Below are 27,939 nucleotides of genomic sequence, written 5' to 3' on the forward strand. Positions count from 1 at the left end.
GCTGATTTCACATGTCTGTGATCGCTCTGACGAACGGTCTCGTAGTCCGCAGCTCAACATGCCGGATTCGTAAATACGGGGTCTTCAACTGTGATTGTGTTTATTTCAAAGTGCTTATCAATAATTATCAATACAAACTGTTGGTATATTAATTGCTGTTCTTTAATTTGTCGGTGAGTGTTTCACGTTTTTCATGTTCTTTTGTTTATATAAAATTTTTGTATCTCCTTTATAACAATTAATCTGCCGGTTTTATAAGTGCTTAAATTTAATTTACTTTTTGAGAAAGTATTAAAATTGTTATTGTTATTATGAGATATCAGGTTTTATTGGCGGTGTATAGGTCAATAGTCAGGAGGAAGAATTTAACATTTGATATTTGATATTTGATGTATCTTTGTATTAAATTAGGGTATTGTTAAAGGTTGAAAAGTCAAGGTTGTTGTCAAGCTAAATTGTTATTGATATATAATCTAAAATTATACAGCCAGCCTTTTTAATCTATGGCTTCGAAAAAAAAATGTCTGTGTTATTGCAAATAGATTTAAAAAGTATATCATTGTCAATTTTTATATGAATATTATTTTCATGATAGTCAAAATATCAACAGTTATAACATTCCCAAGTCTATTAACAATTTAAATTTTATTTTATGAATTTTTATTTATAAGGGTTAGATTTAGTTTTAGTTACTTGATAGTTGAAAAGCATACCGTTTTTTATTAATTAATTGTTTTTGAGCACAATTTTAAATAAACCTACCTATCTATATATAACTTTATTTCATTTGGATGCGATTACGAATGGTTTAAGTTGGTTTTGACAACTTCATTATATAGTAGGACATGAAAAATATGATCATATGAATGAGGCCTGTGAGTTGTTGGCCGCATTAAGTTTGAAAAAAAAAACCATTAAGTAACTAACTAAAACGTTAATTCGAAATGCATTTTCATTTTATGTTCAACAATTAAATACAGAAGTCAGCGCTCGTCCAAAATGGAATTTAATTATTATTATAGGTCATTAAAGTTATTTTCCTATTAACAACACAAGCTTCCAATTTCTAAACATTAAATTGAATTTTTGCTTACGTTCGTGTGGTGTCTCATTCTTCAAAAACTTTAATATAAATTTAAAAACTATCAAATCTAAGTAAATTCAACTTTCTGATCGAGATGTCTAGTATAGTTATAAATAGTCAATTTATATATCCATTTCATATAATTGTATAATGTACCTAAAAAGTATGTTTGTGTTCCAAATAATTTTTGCAAGCGCTTTCTAATGTATTTTTTCAGTAACGTCTGTTCGATGTTGTTTTATTGTTGTGATATGAAAAAAAAAACCGAGTATTCATTATTAAATTACCTTAAGAAGATAAAGATAGTAGCTTATTTATTTATAAACAGAATAATTAATGAATAGAACTTAAAGCAAGTATGGTATAGTTAATATATTTAGTTAAAATATTATACATCGACACAATTTCCATAAACATTTAAAAGAATATGTTTTTTTTTAATTTAATGATCTCACACGGTATTGTTTGAAGTTAGTACTGTAAAGTAGATAAATGATTACATATACGTACTTCTAAGTAAAATTGACCTTGCATGATATATTTATTCCCGTTTACAGCACGTAATTCACTTGCGTATAGTAATTGCCGTTAAGATATTGCATTGAAGTGCATCGACATCGCACTGTTATTAGCTATGCATGTTTATTACGAATGCTATAATTTTTTTTTTGTATGATTATCAACTGTTTAATTTTTTGTCCACACTATTAAAAACATTGCCTATCAGTGATAATGGTCTATTCATTGCGCTTATTATATTTCTTAATTGACTATAAGTAATATGAAGATCGGCTGAGATAAACAATTGTGGAAGAATGAACACGCCAAAAAACTCACTTTTAGTCGTATAGAAAAGTACTTAATCGCACAACACTTTTCCTGCGACCTCACCTTAGTTAATTTTAATATTCTATGGAAAATCATTTGTTTGTATGGAAAGCTTTATACAATTCTTATAGGAAATTTAAGTGTAGCCACATTTATAGACACTTATTTTCTCAATTGGCTACCTCATATTTTAATTGGAGCAACACGGAAATTATATTTTTACTTACATTTTAATGTTTGAGTTTTGTTTATTATGTTTGGATCATGAAGATTATGAAATATATACAGACATTATTTCGTTTAGAATTAATTAGCAAAAAAAAACGATTTTTTTTGACATTAAGGTTATGTTTAAATCGCGTTCTGTTACCGATATGCTGATTTAGAGCAATAAATTATACTCCCGTGTTGAAATAATAATAATAATAATAATAATAATAATAAAGTTGAACTTTTTAAAATTAAGCTAATAATCATTGCCTTTTCTAGCGTATTTTAACTCGGCCACCATTAAGACACCACTTCAATTGGTGCTGATTACAAATCAAATATTTTTGAACCTACAGATTCCTGGCCCCAATAACATTATTACTTATTTGTATAATTTACTTTCTTTGTTTTCATTAAAGTCAAAATCTAAAATACTAAAGCAAATCCAACATCATATGTGCCATGCACTTTGTATTTTATGAATTAATTTTTTTGATAATATTTTTAACAAAACTATTATTCTCATTCGAGCGGTATTTTTTTCATATTCTAGTTACAAAAGGGTATGTTTTATACGAACATTGTTAGGATTTCTCACATCACCATTTTCTAGATTCACATTATTGTTATGAGTGACATTTTAAATAGTTCCATAACGGGAGCTATCGAAACGATTAAGAACCGGTGAGTTTATAATCACTTCAAATGAAATTACTTGATAAATTTTTAACCGTTACTTAATTCGTAAACTTCTTTGTGGTGGATATTAAATGTAGATAGTTGAGTGTTTATTAATTATTAATAAAAAGAAATATCTTTAAATCAACAGCAAATGGAGATCAGCACAGCGGAACACATTAAAGTTTGCGGTAACACGAACTAGACTCTTCCGAATCTAATTGTCACAGTGCGACATTACCGATGCGTTGTGTTCACAGCGCCGAGACTAAACGTTTGCAATGTTTTTTAAGGTACACCAGTCACAACCGCAATTAGGAATAACACTCAGCCCTAATTAACTTTACATACCTGTTTGTAAACACAACATACATTCTATTTGTAAACAAAAGTATATTTGTTTCCATTTTCAATGTGTATAATAAAAATTTATATTTAATATAAACTCAACTCTTTTACTGTTTTGCAGTCATTATGTTTATGGACGATTGATTAGTATTATTTATTGGTATTATATAAAATTGTCATTGAACAGATATGGGTAGAGAATTGTGCGTCATTGCACACAATATTATCTAACAACTTCAATAGATTTTTATAGAAAACATTTCGATTTGTTTCATATTTCTCGCGATGTTGTTTTTAATTTGCGAATTGGTCACGGCATCTCATAGCCGATACGTCACGGCAGTTGTCAATCGGAGCGAGAGGCCGACGCGCCTACCATAGCACGATAGCGACCCAAATTTGATGAACTCAAAGATTTCACTACACCGAGCCAATCGTTTTGGTTTGCATGACATTTTAATGAAAATGTTCTTTTTAAAAATAAAATCTACTAACACTATAAGAAGAATGGGAGAAAGTAAACTTAATATTTCCAGGTCATTTATTAATAATGAAAATCTAAGAAATTTGTGTTTCGTAGTTACTATAAACAAAATACATATCTTTCAAATATTTATACAGATGTAAAATACAAATTTACATTGTGTCAGTCCAGCATCAACAGTTTCGTTAAGACGTGATTAATATATTTTATATTTATGTTACAGTTACTACTGACTTAAGTCACAAATACATTAACGGTATTATTTAATAATTTTATAAATTATTTTTAAAATGTATAAATAGAATGCGAAATGAACTAACTATACGTAAAATCAACAAAATATAAATAAAAATAAAATTATGAAATTAAATAATGGCTCAAAGCTATTAGCTAGAAATCCAACTTTGCATTACATAAACTTAAATATAAAAGATAAATTTAGATAAAAAGATCATTTAATAATAATAAAAATACACTTTTATATGTTTTTACGTATATCATTATCATATCATTTTATATTCAGCTTCTTTAAAATCTAGTATTATCAAACTAACGAGATGAAATTATGCACAGACATTTAGGTTAGATTATATTACGAGGTCGGATAAGTGACGTCTTTTTAAATCGAATAAGGCGGACATGTAAAATGGCGGACATGTAACTTTGATGTATTATGAATCAAATCACATATATATCCAGAAGGCAGGCGGTTTAACAGGAGAGACGAGTTTTTTTTGTATACTCTTAAGGTATGGTTCTCAGTTACAGGAAGACAAGAAGAATTTTCTTTTTCAGTTCCATAAAACAGGTGACTATTAATATAATTTTAACACAAATTGTAAACACACAAAAAATGCATTTTTCTTGAAGAAGACACAAGATTCATATTAAATTTAAAATATTTTAAAAACTAAAACGTATTCACAAAAACAACTAATGTTTAGTAATATGAAGAAATTAATATTTTAAAAAATAATCATGTATATATATTATATGTAAGGAGAGAGGGAAATATCAGATAAAAATGTTCCATTTAAAACAAATGTTATTATAAGATGAACTCATGTGGTATGTGGCTTAGTGGCTTACTATATTTGTTCTCAAATTAGACAGACAAAAGGTCTTGCGGTTTTGCAAGCCACTACCAAGTACGTGGAATGGAAAGAACAATCGTTTTAGGAGATAAGAAGGATCACTAAAGCCATGAGTAAACTATTAAAAAATACAAAATATTTAGTCTTCTCCGATTATCTAAAGGTCATAAACCCTATGTATAGACTTAATCATTACATATTGACATTAAAAAAAACCCTCGCAAATTTGTAGTGTTTGCAAAAAATCGATTCTTATCGTAAAATTTAATCGATAGGGTAATATTTACAAACAGAGAGTGCAGGAATAAGTAAAACAATTAAAAGTTGTTATGATGGGATAATATTTTTGCTCGCTTAACAAGAAAAATTTCGTTTGCAAATAAAGACGAATACAATGTGTAAGTTGTTTATTCGTGTACATTGTAAACAAACTAGAAATATGTAGGTATAAAAATAAAGATTATATTAAACAAAATAACAATCGTACTTTTTCGTTTTTTTAATTTACCTATTGAGTGTTAAGTTTTGACATAATAATTATTAATTATTTTGAACCGTGTCGTATTTTTATTATTATTTTTTTTAAATTTTAATCACTGAAAACTCAAACAGGTTACAAATTTTGTTTAGAGTGTGCCTATTAAGAATAGTTAATAATCGTAACTTTGGAGTTTATGTTTTGTAGTATAAGTAGCGGCAATTAAAATTGAAATGTATTTCAATTATAGTAGTTTATTTTATTGTAAAGTGTACCGTTCATTTATAATAACGGTTACTTAAGTAAAAAGTCGTCAACGAGAACAAAGGCTATTTGGCTAAAATCAAGGCTAATAGCGATTAGACCTTCCATTACTTCATTGCTTCTTATCTACTGATAAAAAAAAATGGATTACCGTGTTTTCTTTAAAATAATTTTATATGTAATCCTTCCATTTTTTTTTTCATATTATTATAATATATTAGAAAATAATACATTTAGACATTAAGTTTTTTTGCAATATTAAACATTTTTACAAAAATTATACATACGTATTTTAATAATGTTCTTTGTTACTTCTAACGGATTCTAAAATGAATAGATATTACACACAGGTGAACAACGGCGCGGTGATAAAAATTTAAGTCCAATTTGCGTAATAAATGGAAACAACCTCAATGGCCATTTGATGGATGGATCGATTAATAGACGGTCCAAACAACGATGTTTCGATTCGTCGTTTCATCTCGTCATGGTTTCTAATTCACGGAAGCGACCTATAACCTCTTTGTTGGAAACTAGTTCAAGCGACTTGGAAGTCCTATAGCCATTACTGTCTTGACATCGATACAGCACATATTTATCAACTGAACTGTTTCCGAGATTGTCAATACTCATAGTGTTCTCTTATCCAAGTGCTTAAAACTTTTAATATCTCAATATTTCTCTTAAATTTAGTGTAGTTTTATTGGTTTTGTAATAAAACATTTTATTATAAACATACATATATATAATAATCAAACTCTATGATGATTTAAATATTGACAAATAACGAAATTTATAAAGGAATATCTTACATTTCCAAGAGGTATCCAATATCGTATTATAAGCATCGATGGGACAAGTGTCTGTGAGACTTGATTTTCACTTGCACCGTCACACCCGTGAGATCACGCTCTGCTCTGAACTTAATCAATAAATGATTTATTAAACTCGATACTGATTTTACCTTCGTCTTCTAAACTGATAATTATTTTTAAATATTATTACATACAGGCAGTCGCGGTGGCCCTTCCTATTTTGTGTAAATATGTTGAGAAAAGCGAGGCTTTAAGTATGTTTATAGTGAATATAAAAAAGAAGTAGTTATATAAAAAGCTTATTTCTCATTTATATGTTGCTACCAAAAAAAAAAAGTTATGGGTTTTGTAATGTTATGGTTGAGTGGCGTACACGCACTAAATACAAAAGAACAATATGTGCAGAGGAGACCGGGGTATTAATAAATATAATAAGTAATATATGCAAAGACATCTTATTAAAAATAATATGTTATATTTGAACAGCCATATATATCCATTACAAATATGCTGAGATTTACAAATATTCTTTATTTCACCACTAAGATATTTTTCAGCAAGTAATGTTAAATTAATTTGAAGTTTTTGAATTAAATCTTAAATTTACTTTTAATGTAAAGTATAATAATTTATAATAGTACAGATAATAATGATATTATAAAAAGGTTTTTTTTTTTTTATATTACCATGATTTAATAACAAACAATTGGATTGAATGCTACTTTATACCATTTTCGCTTAGGAGTTCATACACGTGGACTTCGAAATTGTGGTCAAATAGAAATGTATGAATTCTGCTAAAACAAGATGTATAGTAACCAATAATTAGAGACTACATATAGTGTTTCACTTGTTATTATCTGCACGAAATTCCGGAATATATTATAACTTATTCTGACGTTTAAGGTACTTTACTGTATAGTTGAATCAAAATTTGTTAAGTAATTCTTGCGTACAAAAACCGTTCTAAAATTTCGCATTTATATAGTTAGTAGGGTTTTACAAAAATATTAAGATTTTTGTCTCTCGTGTAATGCTAAATAAAAAATGAAGCTTTTTGTAGATGAGAGCACCAATAGTATTCGATTATACCATATTGTTCTGTAGACCCTCTTTCCCCTATGTACCTGCAACCAAGTTACGATTTGTCGTTGCCGCATTTTCCCTTCGCGACTGTGTGAATTTATCTACTAACAATAGTATGCATTGTAAGTGATTCTAATTTGCATCACACAGTTACTATATTTCTTAAACATAACAAAAATTCTATCCGATAAAAACTTGGAACAATGTCTGTGGTCAAGGGTGCAGTATTAACACAGCAAAAATTACAAAATTCTAAACAGCTTCTTTACTTTTAAGTTATACTTCTTCTAAATGTTTCGTATGGATTGTTATTTGCGTGAATTGATTGTCTGTTACTAAAATTGGTCCCTAATGTAATGGTCTAACCAGTTTTGATAATAAATTTGCAGTTATAGTATAAAGTAAATAAGTGAAAGCGGAATAACGCCCTATAGGATAAACAACTCGGCGAAAGCGTCAGTTAGCTGTAGTCCTTTCGTAATCAAATATTATTCTATCAAAATAATAATAATAATAATAATTTTCTTGTTAAAGAATGGAACTAGAAGAGTTTTATAAAGCATATCGATTTAAAAAGCAATTGGTTGTGTATTTAATTTGTTTCGTGATGATTTTTTGTTTTACCATATTTATTTAATAAACAACAAGTAAGTGGTAATAGTCATAACAACAAAATATTATAAAGAGATGCGAATAATACTTGATTTAGCAGGTAGGTATTTTTCCGTCAACACAAGGTTATTAAGCGAAATACATATCTGATATTATTCTATTGAGTGTCTACCGTCTCCTTTCAACAAATCCAACTTTGAATATCTGCAATAAGGAATTGTCGTCCTTACATATGTGGAAAAACTACAACTACTACTAAAACTGTCAAATTAGCGGCGGTATATAAAAAGGGCAAGTAAAATATCCACACTATTCTATGTAACAAAGACCCGGGAAGGTATTTTAAGTTTACGCATACCCGTAGAAAATTAACACTTTTATTAGAATGACAAAGCAAACAGTAACTAATCTCCTTGCAATTATTGTAAAGAAGTCCTTCTCTTTAATCTAGTTACTGATGAATTTATTATTAATGTTAGTAAATAGACTGTAACACGAGACTTCGTGAAACTAAATATTAATAGTAGTGGTTTAACAAGATTTATAAAACTCGAGAAAAGTTCTAAATTTAAAGAGTCGATGATAGCCAACTGTTAAATTATTCATCAGCATTTATGTATGAACATTAGCATAATAAATATTTTGTTCATATCAATTATTCTAATTTCCAATCATTCCTGACGTAACACACCTCGTTAGTGACAACACTCGCTTGGATTGATGATTAAAATAAATAATTGACAGTTGTGGATTTGAAAGCGATTTAAATTTAAGTGTACTAGAATTTAAAAAGTTTGTTGTATGAAATATTTCAATTATTCCGGTAAAATTCATTATAATAAAACTGTACCCATTTATTGTGTAGTTTTTATATTGATTGAATTTTTAATTTATGGAGGTTCCGTTTATCAATGAGCAAAAATAGAAACTTTATAGATTAATTTTGTGATCCGTGCATAGTGCTTAGTCTATATATGTGAGCATCCAGAACAATCACAAGAAACAAGATTATTGAGAACGGAATTTAAAAATAAAATTAAAAACCATGACAAGGTTTCCTACAAATTGCAGTAGTGAAAAAAACAAACAATCTGATCAACCCCATATATAGACAAGACCGTTTATATTTAATTTATTTCGAATATTTTCGTTCATTTGCAAAGGATTCAAAATCTGTAAAGGACTTCTTCTTGTACTAATCCTTGAAAGGCTAGTAGCAATATCATGTAGCACAAATGTAATTTAAAATAAGTATTTAGTTACAAACAACAATATTATCCCTGTGTGATTAAAAACGTATATGCAATTAGTAAACTCACTACGACTTGCATATTTCAATCAAAGACAAATTTCATTTCTGTCCCATGCACTAATGTGGTGTGTCAGTATTTTCATTACTTATCTCATAATTTATAAACACTAATACGATGATGAAACGGTGTTATTTAATACGTTTTTTGGCACAGAACTCTCAGTTGGGCAATTTTACATCTATCTATTTTATTGACTTCATTTTTAGAAATCTAGTTATTTAAATTTTTATAAAAGCTAATATCAAGATGCTCCAAAATCCTCCATAAGAAGTGCAAATTGACATTGAATTTGTACTTGACTTACAATGTCATGTAGAAATATAATCTCGTTAAAAGCCTTTGTGACACGGTCTAACACGTCTCACGTGTTTCTAAAGGTGACGGACAAAGATTATTTGCGACCGTGGCATTGCAATGACGTACGAAATATAGGAAACCGACAAATGTAATAAGTAGCTTAGAAACCTTTTAGTGTTGCACGTGATTACTAGAAATAGCAATTAGTCATCTGTTTCAAGTGTTGCCTGATTATTGGAGTTTCTAATAGGATAAGACTTGCGCTGATTGGCCGAATTCAATATTGTATATAGGTTAAGGAATTAAATTAAATCGAAAGCCAATCACTATCTTCTAAAATAGGATATTTACGTATAATATTCATGTTTTTACAACTCAAACTATGCTTAAATATTTAATTGAGGAAATGCAAAAACACAGACAACACCTCGAAATCTTGTTATCATAAGGATTGTTAATTTTATAGGCGTTATGTATAAGCATAACGATTAAGCATTGTATAAAAATAACATGAATATGCAAATGCGTTGTTATTCAAATATAAAGCGATGTTACGTAACATTTTTGTGTTTAAATTTATATGGCCCCAGACCGGGCTTTTGAAATGTAAAATAGATCTGTTATAGCGACTCACCCATTAGAGTACGTTCTAATTGAATGGCGGTTTTTTTGAAGTAAATTATACGAATTGTATGCCATAGTGTTGCGCTTCAATTGAGGAGCTTTGTATTGTAAATTCAGCCATGAATAGATCACGCATCAATACATTATGCGTTTAAAAGTAGTGTTTTTATGCAACTTCAGTTGTTAATTGAAAACTTTACTCGATCAGTGAACCATCTTGGAAATAACATTAAATGATGCCAATGACCGCACCCGTCGCTATAGGTACTTAATCTCAAAGGAGTCTTTATTCGATGTATTAATTCTCTCACAATCCTTTATTGGAAGACAAAGAAGTGTAAGAAAAGTAGTATGTATAGTTCGATAAAATGTTGTAGTGTTTTGATCGAGTCCAAAAATATTTATTTTATATAATTATAAGGATTAATTTTAAAATATAAGCTAAATGAAGTCTATCTAGTCTTTGAAACTTTTAAATATGTAATACTCGCCTCTTTCAACTTTTACTTTATGAATAGAATTCTAGTCGATTATTGTTAGCAACATTTTTTTTCAACAGTCAGGTTGCCTTCATCACGTAACTTGATGCCTTTTTTTATCGATGTCTAATTTTAATGGTATTATGTCTTCAACAAAGTATGCAAATTGCTTAATATTTATGTCAAATTTATGAATATGCGTTTTTACGGCTATCATATTGATGGCTTAGTGCAATAGTTACACAATTTGGTTACATGACTGACATTTTAAGACATTGTGTACATCATGTTACTACTTCCAAATCATATAATTAAGATGGTAAAAATATATTCCAGTCATATATTTTTAATTTTATATAGGGAAATATTAACAACTTATTATTTTTATATTAAATATTATTCCAAAATTTTATAAACATTGCGTATGCATAATCGTACCCGTTAGATGTACCGTCTTCGTGCAGTAGTTATTAAAGTTTATGAACAGTTATTTATTGGTGTGAAAATAATATATGTAATAGGCACGTTTATGTTTTTATTGCATCTACGCTGATACGTCTACCGTTTACCGTAAGCATTATCGATTAACAACGGAATTGTGATAAGATAGACCGTATAGAAATTGATTAATGTTTATATACCTAGGTATTTCATTCAAGCATATTTACAATGACGTATACAAAAAATATACCTGCACTTTAATGTGACAGCTGTTACTTTGTTTAATCGATAACTTAAAAATAGAACGCGGCTAGACTATGTTTATTAAAGAACGTTTGGCACTCTGAAATTGCTTAAGCAAATACCTACATACGTTTTACAAGTCATGATTATAGAACTCACGAAACAAATCATTGTCGTGTTTAAAGACCATAGACAGTGAAGCTATTATTTACCCTTAATTGTGACGAGAAAGTGTCACTTTCTCGGTGTCACAGTAACGACATTTAACAGGGATTTGTATTTTATAACACTTGTACATACAACATTTAAAAATAATGCTTTTATTCGGTAATCTATTCATGTCAATAAGATATAAATATAAGAATATCACTTTTAACTAATGTTTTTAATCGTCTGTTAAAATTAACTTATTTGCGTACGTAAACAAAAGGAATGTAACGTAAAAATTAGGTTGCCTAAAAATTTAATGTGTATTGATTTTTGACGCAAGCCAATAAATAAACTAAATGTTATTTAAAACATAAAAAAAAATTGACTAAACTTGAAATGCTCTTTAAATCTTGGGTGAAATAACTTCTTGATATACCGCCATCTTTATTTATAATGGATATTTAATGTGACACTGTTTACTTAGTTTTGTTAAGCCGGAAGGATGAAAAACTATTTTTACGTGACCATAGTACGGTCGTTAGTTCCACTCTATAGCTCAACCGATTGAGCGGATTTCACGTATAATATACTATCCGTATACCTAATGATATACCTTGTAATGATACTATTGAATGGATGATTTTTATATAACATTAGAAAATGTCGTCATGAAAAATATGAAATAAATTACGTGGTAATGAAATTTCATTGATTTTGTAGAGCCATTTTGTTTTTATTTGTGTGAAGGTTTATGTATTTCTTATTTTAACAACTGCCTATTTTTGCACACAAACATTTTTCACTTTTTTTCTGACGGTTTTTTTGGTTTTGTACCAAAATAATTTTTACTTTTTCTTTGTGTGGAAGATAGCATTTTATTAATAAGTGGCCAACCTGGGGGAAAATAATCACAGTTAATTATTATCGATTACTGTAACCCAAGGAATAAAACGATTGAGAATTGCATGTTTGTATAAACTTGGGACTACAATTAGATAATCTGGAAAAGAAATATTTGGTCTATCTATTACTTGTGTATTATTCCGACAGTTGGCAAAAATGAGTTCGATTCTTTAGAAAACTCAGAGTTTAGAATTCTCAGCATTATAAATTGCTATAAAATGACATGAATAATGTTAAACAAAAAGTCATATCAATTCTTTAATATAACGGACATTGCTATCATGTTTCATTTAAAACATTTATATAACGGCTACTCTAATATTTAAGACCGTTGAGCAATACGTATTAGTTTCAAATATGGAGGTGCAACGAAAAAGTTAAGAGTACAACTACAACAAAAACGAAGGTCATAAAAGCTCCTTGCAGAGCCTTAACAATGACTCACATCTGTTCAGAGTACATTCACATTCTTATTTGGCATTCCGGAGCTTAATATTTTATGCGAATGGTTAAGTATATTTGACCTTATAGTTTTAATACAAGCGGTGCGTTGAAGGTTACTTATTGCAAGTTATAAGAAAAGTACGACATTTAACGTTTAAACGATGTGTTTGCACAAAATTAAAACTTTAACCTTTAGAATGATTTTTTTATAGTTTTATCAAATATATTTATTATTATATCATATTTTAACAATTTTATTACGTTAAAAATCTATAATATAATATATAAAACGTTTTAAAACTATAGTGTATGGATTCATATGAACATATTGGTCATTGAAAAACACTTAAATATTTCCTTATTAAGCTGAGAGTGTGCTTGTATAAAGGGTGGCAAAAGTCCTGTTTCCTGTGTGTTTATTTTGAGACGTTGTAGTAAAACCAGCTGAGGAACGCACCGAACATTGACCCTCAGCGGGCATTATGGTAGCGAGGCTAAAGGGATTGCAGACATTTAGGGCTTCATATGAAACACGCAATTTAAAAATGGTAATGTTATTTTAACAGGGAATTTTATGAAATTACATATACATTTGACCTCACTATTCCTCCGAATTGTTCTCATTTAGACACTACAATTTACTCTTTTGTTTATTTTTTTTATCACTCTAACCAGCTTTTGCATCAAATTTAATTTTTTTTTTATAGAATACTAGCAACATTAGTTTATTTAAAAAATGTGTATGATTGCAGATTGTTTTATTACATCTTAAAGTTTAAGTACAGAGATTTTGGTAAAATTTAACGTTTGTAAGTTATCACAATGTAGTATTAACGTACATTAATTATAATTGAACTATGTTAAAGAAAATTCAAACAGTTTTCTTTGTTCGTCTACAAATGTTAAGAGCGAGTGACATCTATTGCGTGTATCTTGATTGACAGGGGACTAATTTTAGCTTGTTTAGAAGCTAATGCGATATGATAAATATTAATGGTAATTAAAACTAACAAAAAAATAATTAGTCTAAGAAACAAAGAATTTATTTAGATACAGATATAATGAAATTATTTTCTTTATTTTACGTAAATAATTGGTTTTAGCTCTTAGTGGATTACAAAAATTTAACAATAATTATCATTGGGTAATCTATAAAAGTAGCTTTAATACATTTTTATCGCCAAACTAGAAACCAATAGTTTTCAGGTTTTCACTCATAAATATTCGTATTGAATAGTATTAAATTACATAGAATTATGAATGTAAAACGTTTGAACAGTTGATTTGTTAGTGTGATGTAGTGAACAAGTATTAAAGGTACAGGGTGTTTGTAGTGAAAATAATTTAAACGTTTAATTTGCATTTGTATGTTCCGTGTAATAAGATACCCAGGCCAGGTGTTAGCTCCAATATCTGCGTGCACGTTAAAATGTTCCTTGAAACAGAGAAACCTTAAGGAGTTTTTGAGTTAAAAGAAACAAACTTTTGTATTTAAAAAAGTATATTTTCAGTATCTCAAAATTTATATTCATTTTAAAATATAAAGATAGGTTATTCGTTTAACATATATAACTGTTTGATTAGAAAAGTCACTGCAATTTATTTGATATGATGTATTTTTTCTGACGCATTTATATATTCTTTAAGAAGTACTTATAGTCATGACAAGCCAAATAAACCTGTTTATGTACTGATAAAAAACAGTTATTAATGTTTACTTTACAAACTACCAATCAATCAACAGTTACTGTCATTTGTAATAGGAATAATTAATACTTGTTTTCTCCCATAAATTTTACGACAAGAGAAAATAATTTTCCATATATTAAATGTTTCCTGGTATATCAGTTCCGAATATGAGCTACTTTATTACCTGCTTTTAGGGTTCAGTACCTGAAACTGTAAGAACGGAAACCCTATAAGGTCACTATGTCCGTCTACCAAGGCGTTTTCTGGTAGTCTGATTTATTCAAGATATATTTCAAAACATTTAAATAAGTACTGACGTAAATGATAAGAATTCCTTTCATATTTAATATTTTTTTTTTTATATTTAAACAACCCATACAACCCTTAGAGTACTAACCACTTTATAATGGATATTGTAATTGTGTTCACCTTAATTTATAATAGAGATTGATCAATCAATAAACTTATATGATTCATTAATTTATTATACAATTTTTATTATTGTTTCTGTTTTATTGTCTTCTTACGTAAGTATATATTGATTTAATGATATATTGTACAACCGCATTAACCTGAAATGTAACAGGAGCAGTTAGACGTGGGAATTGTATTTGATTAACATAAAACAACGTGAAATTCGACCCCACAAGCTACTATAGATATCTCTGTACGGTATTCAGAGTTCCTTCAATTTAATTGTTTTCGTAATTAGAAGGTATGATCTAGATACAGAGAACGTGTTATGTGGGGAACAATAGCTAGGTTAGAACGTGGTCGAGAACACGTAATGAAACTCTTCGTATACAGTACAGTTTTATGTTACTAATTTCTTATTGACTTCATATGATACACTTGTTCACGTATTTGTTATTAATATCGGGAAGCGAATTCAGTGTTCGTGTCTGTATAAAGTTAATCATTTCCTGAATCAATTTTATGCATTTATTTTAATAATTATAATCAAAATAATTAAAAAATAATAATACCACGTATAATGGTTTATTAGTGTTATTGTAATTTATGTTACATATTAGGATTGTAACATATATATTATTTAAAAAATTACGACTTTATGAGGATGTAGTTAGTATACGAAGTCTCAACGGAATGTATTTTTCCTGTTTGGTTAATCGGCTATTAAAAACACTCTAATGAGGTAAATGACGTTAATATTGTGTTCCAAAGTTAAAATCAGCTTCCAATATTGCGTTTTACAATTACTAGATTGTAAATGTAAAAAATGTATTCATAGGTTAAAACTAAAGAACGAAGACAACCATAATATCAGTCAGTCAGTAATTTAGCTAAAGTTTAGAATATCATGTTAAGGGGTAATCTTGACAGTCTGCAGGTGTGATTAAAACAGCAGTGAAAGTGTCTCATTCGTTTGTCCATTTAAAGCGAGACGTCTTTTCGCTTGAAAAATGCCAGCATTACGTTGTATTGTGTAGTAATTGCGAGTTGTTTTCATGTGACAGAGTTAACAGCCATCCAGCGCTTCGATAAACAACTGGATTTTTTTTACTTTTTTGCCGGTACTTTTAAGTTGAAACTAAATAACCAAAGTAATAAAATATCTTAACAATGTAAAAGTAATTTATTGTTATCGGTTGTCGTTACAATAGTCCTTCAAATTAATAAATGCTTTTGCTGTATAAAACGCCAAATTTATCGAAAATATCGAGTGTTGTAATTAATACCATAAGAATTGGATTGCATTTTAAACTTAAACACAAACTGTATGAAGGTTTAGAATTTATGAATAATGAAATATATTTGTATCGTCAACGATTTTTATATTTAAAACATTGAAACTATCACTTTTTAAGTTAACGATCATAAACTTTTACTAAGCTATTGAAACGTAATTGCGACAGCGAATAACGATATCCGTTTGTTGTAGTACTGAACTAAATAAATAACGAAATTATATAATAGAAAAGAAAATATTGAGCCACAAAGTCAAATTTAAACACACCTACATCTGTGTTTGCGATAAGTAAATATGTTTATACGTAAAAGTAACAATCCATGTTACTGTTACAAGTTACGCCATCAAAATAGCACCAAACGAAGCTGACACAAATTTGACACAAATTTGACACTTGTGTTAAAAAAATTGTCAATAAAGCACCGATTACATCACGATCACACCAGATATATTCTCATGAACATACACGTTCACTTGCACTCGATGTTAGATTTATGCCAGATCTCAACATAAAATACATAATATTGTGAGATGCTGTGTTACGATAAAAATTTCATATATTTAATTAATTAAAATGAAATAATTTTATATGTCACGTTAAATAATCACAGCGAAATATTTGAATTAATTATTTAAATCAACAAACAATTTATTTTGTTCAGGGAATTATTTGAAAATATTGATTAATAAAAGAATGAAAATGCCAAAATAATACTAGTTTTCTTTTTACGTGCGGTAGTCAAATAAATTTGTGTAGCCAAATTAATCTGACTGCAATGTGCAAGGTACATGTCTCTGGAATGTAGCAATTTAACTGTGCTAACATTTTGCAACCGTTTTTGCGATAGCTCCGATATTACAGAATGTATTTAGCTGTAAATCATTTCAAACTTTTAGTTTTCAATAACTTTAAAAGATATATTTTTTTACGTTGATCGATTTTACAGAACAAAATTTTTGTATTGTAATGTTTTTGTAAATATGGACGTTTTACTTCATTAATCGATTCTAAAATTTTAATCCTGTATTGAGGTCTTTTTGTACGATTTATAAAAAACTCGGCCTTTTATTTGAATTCAATAATCCAATTCAACTATTGTATATTCAATTCAATTTGATTAGAGGAAATCCTTTCCTAACTAAACTTCTTATATCTTTGTTAACTATATTTCTTCCAGTCGAGGAAGTATTATTTACCAAAGGATGATGCGTTTGAATTAATTGATAAAACATATAGCAAGATAAAGAAGCTATTAGGAAAATTCATTATAAATATCTAATTACTAAAAGGCAATCTATTTGACAATTAAAATTTAGTAAACTTCGCTAAGCGCTTTGTTTGTCTGCATAATCAATTATAATTTATGTTCATAGAAGAGATTTTAAACGAAAACAATAATGTACAATTTGATATAGGTATTACAGTTCTTATTTAATTTCTTTTTGTCACAAAATAATCGACAAGACAGCACACAAGTTTGTTATTAATATTAATGGAACGGTGCTTAAATAAAATCTATAAAGAGATGGATGTGCATCACATTCAGTTTATGGTGGTCACGCTTGCTTTCCTTATAAAGACTTGGATATGGAGATCAGGTGTCGTTTGTGATGATGACAGCTTGACACGCAAACCATACGTCGAGGAAATGATTCATGACGTCAAACAAATATCAACTCAATATGTTTTAAAAGCTGAATACCGTGTTAAGAAACAATATAAAGTTAAACACCTTTATATAACTGTTTACCAATCAATTGAATAATATCATAGTTTTATCTGATGAATTTCACCTAATTTATGTAAAGAGATAATTAAAAAGTAATAAAATAAATTAGAAACACATTGCATAACAAGAATGTAAACATGATTAAACTAATCTAAGCATAATGTGTCGACACCTCGTTAATATTTTTATTATGCTCTACTGTTTCTCATAATAAAATAAAATTATAAATAAACTTCCGTATATGAACAAAAGTTTTTAAACTGCATGAATATTATATATATTGAAATACCGTGTGATTGAACAGAGCAGTTTTTGTTTATTATTAAAGTAAAATGTATGCAAATATTTATTTTGCACTTGATAATGTAAATGCAATTTATCTTCATAAATGTTAAAATATTTCTAACATAAGTGCACTTTGAGACTCAGTGATATGTTAAATTTATTGCATTTAATAACTTGTATATATATTATGTATTAGTCGTTTCCCACAACAACACTTATACGCTTAGCTTTATGAATAACTTCATTACATTTTACATCTATTCTAGTCTTAAAAAAACTACGTTATTGAAGTGTCATAGAAAGCAGTTGAATATTTATAGTTTGAGAGTAAAAAAATACCCACGATCATATATTCTTATACAGCTACAAATTTACAATATTATGTGATAGGATCTGAATCTTGTTTAGTATGAAAAATTATTTATTTTCATAACAAAAACTTTTCATTCTTTGTTCTTACGTCATTGTTTGAAAATTAGGTTACAGACATTTTCAGTTTTCTTTTATAAAAACTAATTGATAAAGTTTTTTGCTTACATACCAAAAACTTCATCCAGCGAATATTTCTATTTGGCAAGTTTTTTTAAAGAAAATCTCTGCAGAAACATTTGAAAAAGATGGAAAGTCGTTGAAATTCGGTGGTATCAAATGGGAGGAGAACTGTGAATGTGGTAGCTTTATGTATGTGTAAGCAAAACCGAAATGCTTGAAAATCTTCATCTTTATAAACGTGACACTTATTCCATTTTTCCGTAATATTATGATTTGTCTGGCGTTCCACATTATTTTTATATATTATATGCAAGCCTAGTTTAACAGACATTATTATTTCGTGAGATTTTGTCTTGTATATTTTTAGATTTGAAAATCTTTTTATATTCCACCCATTCTTAGAACATATTGTTTCTAGAGTTAGTGAATAAAAATAAAACAAAGAATATACTTTCACATTTCTATAAATCTTTTTGTCTACATTGTTTAAGATTATAAAACTGTTTTTAATAATGTATTTCAACGTATTATAATATTTTTATCCACATATTTTATGTAACAAACGCCACAGTTAAGTAATATCAGAGTGTATGTGAACGTCGTCTGCTTGAGTATCATTATTCAGTTGTGGTTAAATACACTTGGTTAACCGAAGGTATTAGGTTGATATCATCGCAATTTAACATAAGTGTACAGGATTTAAATCACGACAGTAAATTATTAAATACAAGCTTTACCAATATGCTCCATCTGATAAATTGATCAGAAGTTTATTTCATAATAAATGAATCTCTGCAACATGATGTTTTATCTAAACTCAAAAATTTACCTGTCTTAGTATTTTGTATTGTATTGAAGTGTCAAAATATAAATCGCAATATAACGCTAATCGATGTATCTACACACAAAAACGTTTCCAATTACCAACAAGGTGTCCCATTACGTAGTACAAAAAGTGAATTGACAAATATTTTTTATGAATTGTATGTTTTGGTATGTGTAATCTTAAGATATTGTTTTTATCATTTACAGATGTCGCAGACGTGAATCATGCGCAGTGACGTGGCGTACCGGGGTCTCTCGCAGCACGTAGAGTTAGATCGGGCTGCTGACCCTCGGGACAGGTTCACACTGCAAGAGCTGATAGGTGAAGGAACGTATGGAGAAGTATATTGCGCTAAAGACAAAAAGTCCGGCAAACGAGTGGCTATAAAGGTAAACAATCTCAATACATGAACATATTAAATCATGTTAGCTTGTAAAAAAGGACATTGCTGTTATAGTATATTAATTGCAGAAAACAATGTCTGGCGTTGCGTGAACGATGTTGAACAATCGATCAAAATTTGTATGATTTATAAATATTTGTCATGACAATGCGCTGTCATGTATAATTGAATAAAGTTACATTGTTTTATAAACAGTTTTGCAGCTCCATAACCGTACACAATACAGTTGAAAGTTGAGTCATGTAAAGTTGACAGAGATAAAAGATAGTAGCGGTTTTAATGGAAATTATTGTTAGCGTATAGTTTGAAATACATTGCGTCCACGTTATCTCAATGTCTATAATAGTGTCAAGGTTGCTTAACATTTTGCCATCATGAACGCAGCCTTTATAGTCATATTCAAAACCGTTATAGAGATTGGCCAAAACAAACAATTTAAGAGTCACGATTAAAATAATTACATCGAAGGGCATCTACCAAGCCAGTATTATTGCTTTTTACATTATATTAAATTATAAATAACAAATGATAACTTAAATAACATCATATTATTTTAAACCTTACAGAATTTTTTTATATTTTTAAACAGATTTTAGAAAATATTGCTGAAAATATTGAAGAAATTGAAGAAGAATTTCTTGTATTTAGAGATTTGTCAAGTCACCCTAATATACCAGAATTTTTCGGTCTCTTCTTAAAGCGGGGAGTCTCTTCTGAAGATGATCAAATATGGTTTGTCATGGAGGTGGGTATCATTTCGGTGATTAAGACTTTATAATAATACTTTTTTATAAAGGAGTTTTTATTACAGTTATGTACTGGGGGTTCTGTGACCGATTTGTGTGCAGGAATGCGATCTAGGGGTAGTCGTTTAACAGAACCACAATTAGCATATGTTCTTAGAGGAACGGTCCGAGCTTTGACTCATCTTCATGCTCATCGATGTATGCACCGTGACGTCAAAGGACATAACATACTTTTAACCGAAAATGCTGAGGTAAAACTTGTCGATTTTGGAGTATCATCACATTTGGCAGCTACAGTGGCAAGAAGAAACACATCTGTTGGTACTCCTTATTGGATGGCGCCAGAGGTAGTTTTTATTCATAGGCGATTAATTATGATAATATATTATGAATGCCAAATTACCTTGCTTAATTTTTAAATTTCTAGGTGATTGCTTGTGAGCAGCAATTGGATCAATCCTATGATTCTCGATGTGATGTTTGGTCAGTAGGTATAACTGCTATTGAATTAGCAGAAGGAGAACCACCGCTATCAGGGTTACATCCAATGCGAGCATTATTTCAAATCCCACGAAACCCGCCACCTACTTTATCTCATCCTGAAATATTTTCACCTCAGTTAGCTGATTTTATATCTGAATGCTTAGTCAAAGATATGAACCAAAGACCATTCGCTCGAGAGCTTTTAGAACATCCATTATTATTAGCAGTCAATAACTTTGAGGATAAAGTAAGTATTGTAAATTGGTAACTATATTTTAATTTATTAATTTTGATTAAAAAAAATATGACTCTTATAGATTCGTAAAGAACTACATGCTGAAATTAAAAGGCAAAGAGCTGATGGTAGAAAAAGCCGTGCTCCGGAGGCTACAACTAAGAGAGGAAAACTTAAATCACATAGAAAAGCCAAACCAGAAAAAATGTACACGGATGACTTGGCTACTCTCGAAACTCTGACAGAGGATGCAATTGTCGAGCAACTACAAAAACGATATTCACAGAATCAAATTTATACATACATTGGAGATATATTGGTTGCAGTTAATCCCTTTACTGATATAGGAATATACACCACTAAGGTAAATGTCAGTAAAATTCGTCTATATACATAAAATAAACACTGAAAAAGACACTGCTACCTGTAATAAGTTTTATAGTGACTTATTAAAATTGTGGTATCTATATTTAATACAATTTACAATTAATATATTTTTTTACAGACGCAACAACTATATCAAGGTCGCTGCCGGTCCGACAATTCTCCCCATATTTATGCTGTAGCTGATGCTGCTCACCAAGCCTTGATGCATCAAAAACAAAATCAGGCCATTGTTATATCTGGAGAAAGCGGCGCCGGGAAAACTGAATCAGCCAATCTTCTTTTGAAACAACTAGTCTTTTTGTCAAAAGTATGCATATTTTGTTAAATATTTAATAAAACGAATAAGAAGAATCACAGTTTTAATAACATAATAAATTTTTAGACTCAATATGGTAACTTAGAAGATAAAATTCTGCAAGTTAATCCAATTATGGAAGCTTTCGGTAATGCACGCACCGGTATTAACGCAAACAGCTCGCGATTTGGAAAATATCTAGACCTGGCCATAATGAGAGTTGGCAGAATATCTGGAGCACGCATATCTGTTTATTTATTAGAACAGTCCAGAGTTGTTCATCAGGCATTGTATGATTTATTTTTATACCAGTTTTTTAACTCTCTGTCAATAATTCACATTGTTTTTCAATGTAAACAAAGAATAATTTTATTTATTTTACAGGGGAGAAAGTAATTTCCACGTCTTTTATTACCTGTATGATGGATTAGAAAGCGAAGGTCGTTGGAGAAAATTCTACCTGGATGAGCAATTAAAATCCAGACATCGATATTTGCAACCTTTATCTGTTGTTCATCGAGATCATAATTTACATCGATGGCGTCAGTTGAATCAAGCTTTTAAGGTATTTTAAATCTCAATTCCCATTTAAAGATTAATGTTTGTATTTAAGCTTCAAAGACAATAACTTTTAATTTCAGGTGGTTGGTTTTCAAGATGAAGAAGTACAAATTATATACAGAATGCTCGCGGCTATTTTGCACCTCGGAGACATAGAATTCGCGGAAACTGCTGGCGAACATAATTCTGACAATAAAGCGACAATCATAGATACAGCACCTTTGCATAGAGGTATCATTATAGATAAATTGGACTTTATACATATATTTTTTTAAAAATCTGAAACAACTGTACTTTTATTTGGACTTGGATTTTAAACAGTTTTTTCATATGTCTATTATATTACCTTAACTTACTTGTATAAATTGATAATCATTTCAGCTTCTTGTCTATTGGGTGTGGAAACAAGTGATCTTCGAGAATGCTTGACTAGCAGTAGTGTGGTTACAAAGGGTGAAACAATTGCTCGCTACCATTCACCCACAGAAGCCGCAGTTGCGAGAGACGCCACGTCCAGGGGAATTTACGCAAGAGCTTTCGACCGAATCGTTGAGAGAATAAATGCACTTCTTTCTCAAAATAGACCTCAGAGGTTTGCTTATATATACACATACATATATATATTAATCAGAATATAAGCAATCATAAAATTACATTAATGTGTTTAAATATTGCAGTGATCAGTTATCGATTGGAATTCTTGATATTTTCGGCTTTGAAAACTTCACTAGAAACTCTTTTGAACAACTATGCATAAACATAGCAAATGAACAAATACAATATTATTTCAACCAACATATATTCACATGGGAACAGCAAGAATATATGGCTGAGGGTGTGCCAGTTGATCTTGTTGAATTTTCTGATAATAGGCCTGTTTTGGATATGCTTCTTTCAAGACCAATGGGTTTACTTGCTCTACTTGACGAAGAAAGCAGATTTCCACGTTCCACAGACAGAAGCTTAATTGGTAAATTATTTAATCATAAAAATATTAAAAGTTCATTTCTCATAATATTATTAGTTAATATTGATGAATGTTACTTTTATTATCTCGTTTATTTTTCTATTTTAGAAAAATTTCATCGTAACATTAAAAGCAAATTTTACGTTCGACCAAAGTCAAATGCCGTGTGCTTTGCCATTCATCACTTTGCTGGCCGTGTTGTGTATCAAGCGGATGGGTTCTTAGAGAAAAATAGAAATTTCTTACCACCAGAAGTGGTACAGTTAATGCGACAGAGCCAATACGATATCATAAGATTTTTATTCCAATGTCCAATAACAAAAACCGGTAATCTTTTTTCTTCATTCCACGGGGACATGGAGGCCAGAAGTTTAGAGAGTCCAACTGGAATTATAAGGGTATTTGTTATTAATTTTGATTCTAAAGAACACTAAACTAGTTTTAAATTTCTTTAGGACAAAGTTATATATCTGTTTTTATTTTTAGGATCGGTTTAACAGTCGAGGTCTTGCATCACAGTCAAGGGCTCAACAAACTGTATCAACATATTTTCGGTTCTCTTTAATGGAATTACTTCAAAAGATGGTTAGTGGGACACCGCAGTTCATAAGGTGTCTTAAACCAAACGATTCTCGATCACCTAAACATTTTGATTCAGCTAAGATACTTAAACAACTAAGGTACACGGGAGTATTAGAGACGATTCGAATAAGACAAAATGGATTTTCTCATCGGCTTACATTTGAGGAATTCTTGAAAAGGTATGCACATGGAGTTTGAGATTATTTTCCATGTTTAAATCAATTTTATAACCAATAATTTCTGAACGCAAATAAGGTAATAAAATAACGATTTTTTTTTTTATAATAAAATTCGCGTAGTAAATCCGAAAAATATTAGTTTTATTTTAATGAATCCTCGCGAAAATCTTATGTCTCACAATAATTTCTGTTTAGGTATGGATTTTTAGCCTATAGTTACGATGAAGAATTCAAGCCTAATAGAGATTCATGTCGACTGCTCTTACTGCGTCTTAAAATGGACGGTTGGGCACTCGGAAAGTCTAAGGTTTTTCTCAAATACTATCACGTTGAAGTTCTTGCTAGAATTTATGAAGAACAGGTAACAAATTTACGATACATAATATATTATGTTATAAGATACAACCTATCTAGTTATACATTCGAATAATGTTAATATTACAGATAAGAAAAGTAGTATTGGTACAAGCCTGTGTTAGAGGTTGGTTAGCTCGACGTAACTATTTACGATTAAAGGCCCAGATGGCAATATCAGTGCTTACATTACAAAGACATGTACGCGGGTGGCTTACAAGAAAGAGGCTAAAAGAGAGACAAAAACAATTGGCAAGGGAATTCCAAAAAGGGCAACAGGAGCAGGAAAACCAAAGGAAGCAACGAAATGCGGGTAAATTTTTAAATATTAAAGATAGTTTAATTTTAATTAGGAAATTCCACCCATTTGCACAGCTTGTGTTTGTCCAACAGGTGTTCCAAATAATAATAAAGGTATGTTGGCCAAAGTATTAAGAAGAATAAACACCGAAGAATCAGATAACGGGAAGACAAATTCAAGCAACAAAGAGAATATAGATTCCAAAGCTGCTGTTGTTATACAAAGTCGTAAGATTGTTTTATATTCAAATTAAAGATTTTATTTATTCCTATATAATTGCAAAAATGTAGCAAAGTTATTTTTAGAAATGATATAATATCTAAAATTAACAGATTTCCGTGGCTACAACACACGTCGTCGTATGGCTAAAAACCGCCAGGCACCGCCACCGCCACAGCACGCAGCACCGGCTCCACCAACGCAGCAACATATCATGCAGCAGTTCTCTGTGCAAGAGAGAGCAGCTCAATTGCAAAACTTTGCTGAACAGGTAAACTAAACCTTAATTTCGTTATATCAATTAATTCTAAATTTCTGAAGGCAATTTCTTTAATATCTTGATGACAATTATTGATAATGTTTTATGAATATTACAGATTCACAACCAAAATCAAGAGGTACATAAAAATTTACGCCGAAATAAGCCAGGTATACGTCTTCGAGATGTACAGAAGCCTCCAGAAGAATATCATCCTCCTCCAGGATTTAGTGTTGTCCCTGGTATTATAAAAGAACAGCGGACGCAAGTTGAACGAGATGCAAGTCGACTTTCAAGGTATGATTATTACTTATTTATCGTCATGAAAATAGGAAGGAAACGTATTAAAAGTGATTATGGTACCACATTTATTTATATTTCTAAGAGAACAAAAATTAGGCCACAATGTTATTTTCTATAGAAAAGTAAAAAATAATTTGTTTTTGCTTGCCTTGGATTGATAGTCCATCACCGGAGTTTTATGAAAGTGATACAATGCCGTGGGATCAAATCTTTCAAACGAAGGATATATATAATCAAAATTTAAGGTTTGTTGTAGTGCAAATAAATAAATAAAAGCTCAAAGTGGGTTTTATAACACCTAAGCAAAAAATATATTAGCTAGGTATTTGTTAGATGTTTTGCATATTTAAATTCCATATGTTGCTTAAAAGTGTCAAAGGTTATATTTTTATTAACTTTTATGGTAATATTTTTCAGATCTAACGATAACGAGAGGGACAGTAAGGACAAGCCCCTGCAAACAAATAAAAACTGGCCAAATTTGCCTTGCAATAGGCAATGTAGCGGTCTTGTAAGGTATGATAATATGGACAGCCATGTTTTGACATATTGGCCTTAAATATAATTGTTTCTAAACCTTCGCATGCTTAACAAAGTGGGCATAATAATGGGTACGATTCCAATTTTTGATTGAGTGTTTGCTCTTCGATTCATTTTCAATCACTAAATTTGCACATTCGCAAAAGTAATTCGTAATTGCTCTTTTTAATTCTGTTCATCATTCATATTATATGATACGATACCGTATACTTAGTAACGCTACAAATATTAGAAAGCTAGTTATTTTTCCTTCTATAATCTGGATAATGTAATGTTTTAAATGTCTCATCATTTATTAGAATTAGACTAATTTCACTGATAGAACTGATGACATATTAAATAAAATACCAATAATTTATTAGGAATATTTCGTTTTCAGTAACAAAATTAATCAACTTGTGAAGCAAACGCAAAAAAATACACCTCCACCCCGTCCTGTTTACAATTCAGCTAATGATCCGGAATCAGATCTGCGCAAAATACTTCGAAATTCACCAGAAATGCTCGCAACACCCGTGTTTAGTTCAGACGAAGATTACACTGATGGACCTTTTAGATTCAAACAGCTACTGCGGCCAACTCTTGGTCCCACTGAAAGCTTAAGGAAGCGTAAAGTACGTGCTTCATCAGGTCGTAGTCCTTGGATGTCAGACAGCTCCCAAGACAGTAACAGTTCTAAAGAGCTGTATAACAAAAGACGTCCACAAATAAGCATGGGTGTTTATTATAATTAATCCTCATAATTTTATTATATTTCTGCTATTATGTTACATTTTATCCTTTTATTGTATATTGTAACAATAAATGTATGTAATACTGTGTCATTTAAAAATACTTACTTAGTATAATGAGAATCTTGCTATAGGCAGTATCACTTTTTAGTACATTAATGTATATTTTATATATTCTTAATACCACCTTAGAAACGTCAATATATTTTAATTAAGCAAATACCAAAGTTCCCATATAAAATTTTATTTATAATGTTATTAAAAATAATAAACATATGATGGTGTGTTTTTCCATTAAATGATATTTAGGTTATGATTTATATAACATAAAATTAACTTCATTTTAAAAACGTTATAATGGATCATTAATTTTAAGTCTACAATTACCTTTTCTGAAAGTATTGTTTTTGTTTGTAAGAAAGAAATATCTGTTGTTGTTAAATTCACCACACAGCATCATTGACAATTTTTGTGATAATGTGCCAATGATTAATTTATAAGAGGGAAAATGAAATAAATTGTTGAACAAAATGTGTTTCAATGAATTACTACCCGAATTTAAAAAAAAAATCCTTAAATTAGAATCAAAAACATTTGATTGATTTAACTAAATCATGTTAATAGATGAAGCTGGTGCCTACGTTTTAATAATTGGAGTTCGTAACCAAAGCAAAACAAAATACGTACACAAGTTCATTTAATATGCCCGCAACATTGTAAACACGCTATATTACGTTTACGTTGTACGGTGTGGACGGTGGCGAGGAGAGGTAAGCGGCGTGAGGC

The 27,939-nt window shown here is 29.7% G+C and overlaps 1 protein-coding gene and 1 long non-coding RNA gene across 2 annotated transcripts; one reads left to right on the plus strand and one right to left on the minus strand.

Moving 5' to 3' along the window:
- On the plus strand, positions 1 to 27,684 carry LOC116778452 (myosin-IIIb-like). Its single transcript, XM_061529993.1, has 21 exons — positions 1 to 173; positions 19,815 to 19,997; positions 20,601 to 20,756; positions 20,823 to 21,104; positions 21,185 to 21,487; positions 21,558 to 21,839; positions 21,981 to 22,169; positions 22,245 to 22,447; positions 22,542 to 22,722; positions 22,799 to 22,949; positions 23,100 to 23,310; positions 23,396 to 23,688; positions 23,794 to 24,083; positions 24,172 to 24,446; positions 24,642 to 24,807; positions 24,891 to 25,113; positions 25,194 to 25,328; positions 25,434 to 25,591; positions 25,698 to 25,876; positions 26,300 to 26,398; positions 26,802 to 27,684. Exons 2-21 carry the CDS (start codon positions 19,833 to 19,835, stop codon positions 27,154 to 27,156), a joined length of 4,296 nt encoding a protein of 1,431 aa, XP_061385977.1. The 5' UTR covers positions 1 to 173; positions 19,815 to 19,832; the 3' UTR covers positions 27,157 to 27,684.
- On the minus strand, positions 26,763 to 27,925 carry LOC133320890 (uncharacterized). The gene is made up of 2 exons (XR_009753991.1): positions 27,795 to 27,925; positions 26,763 to 27,105 (listed from the first exon to the last, which is right to left on the minus strand). It is a non-coding gene; the product is annotated as an uncharacterized LOC133320890 (long non-coding RNA).
- Between the last annotated feature and the right edge of the window lie 14 nt (positions 27,926 to 27,939).

This window comes from Danaus plexippus, chromosome 6 (assembly GCF_018135715.1).
Source record: "Danaus plexippus chromosome 6, MEX_DaPlex, whole genome shotgun sequence".
Lineage (NCBI taxonomy): Eukaryota > Metazoa > Arthropoda > Insecta > Lepidoptera > Nymphalidae > Danaus > Danaus plexippus.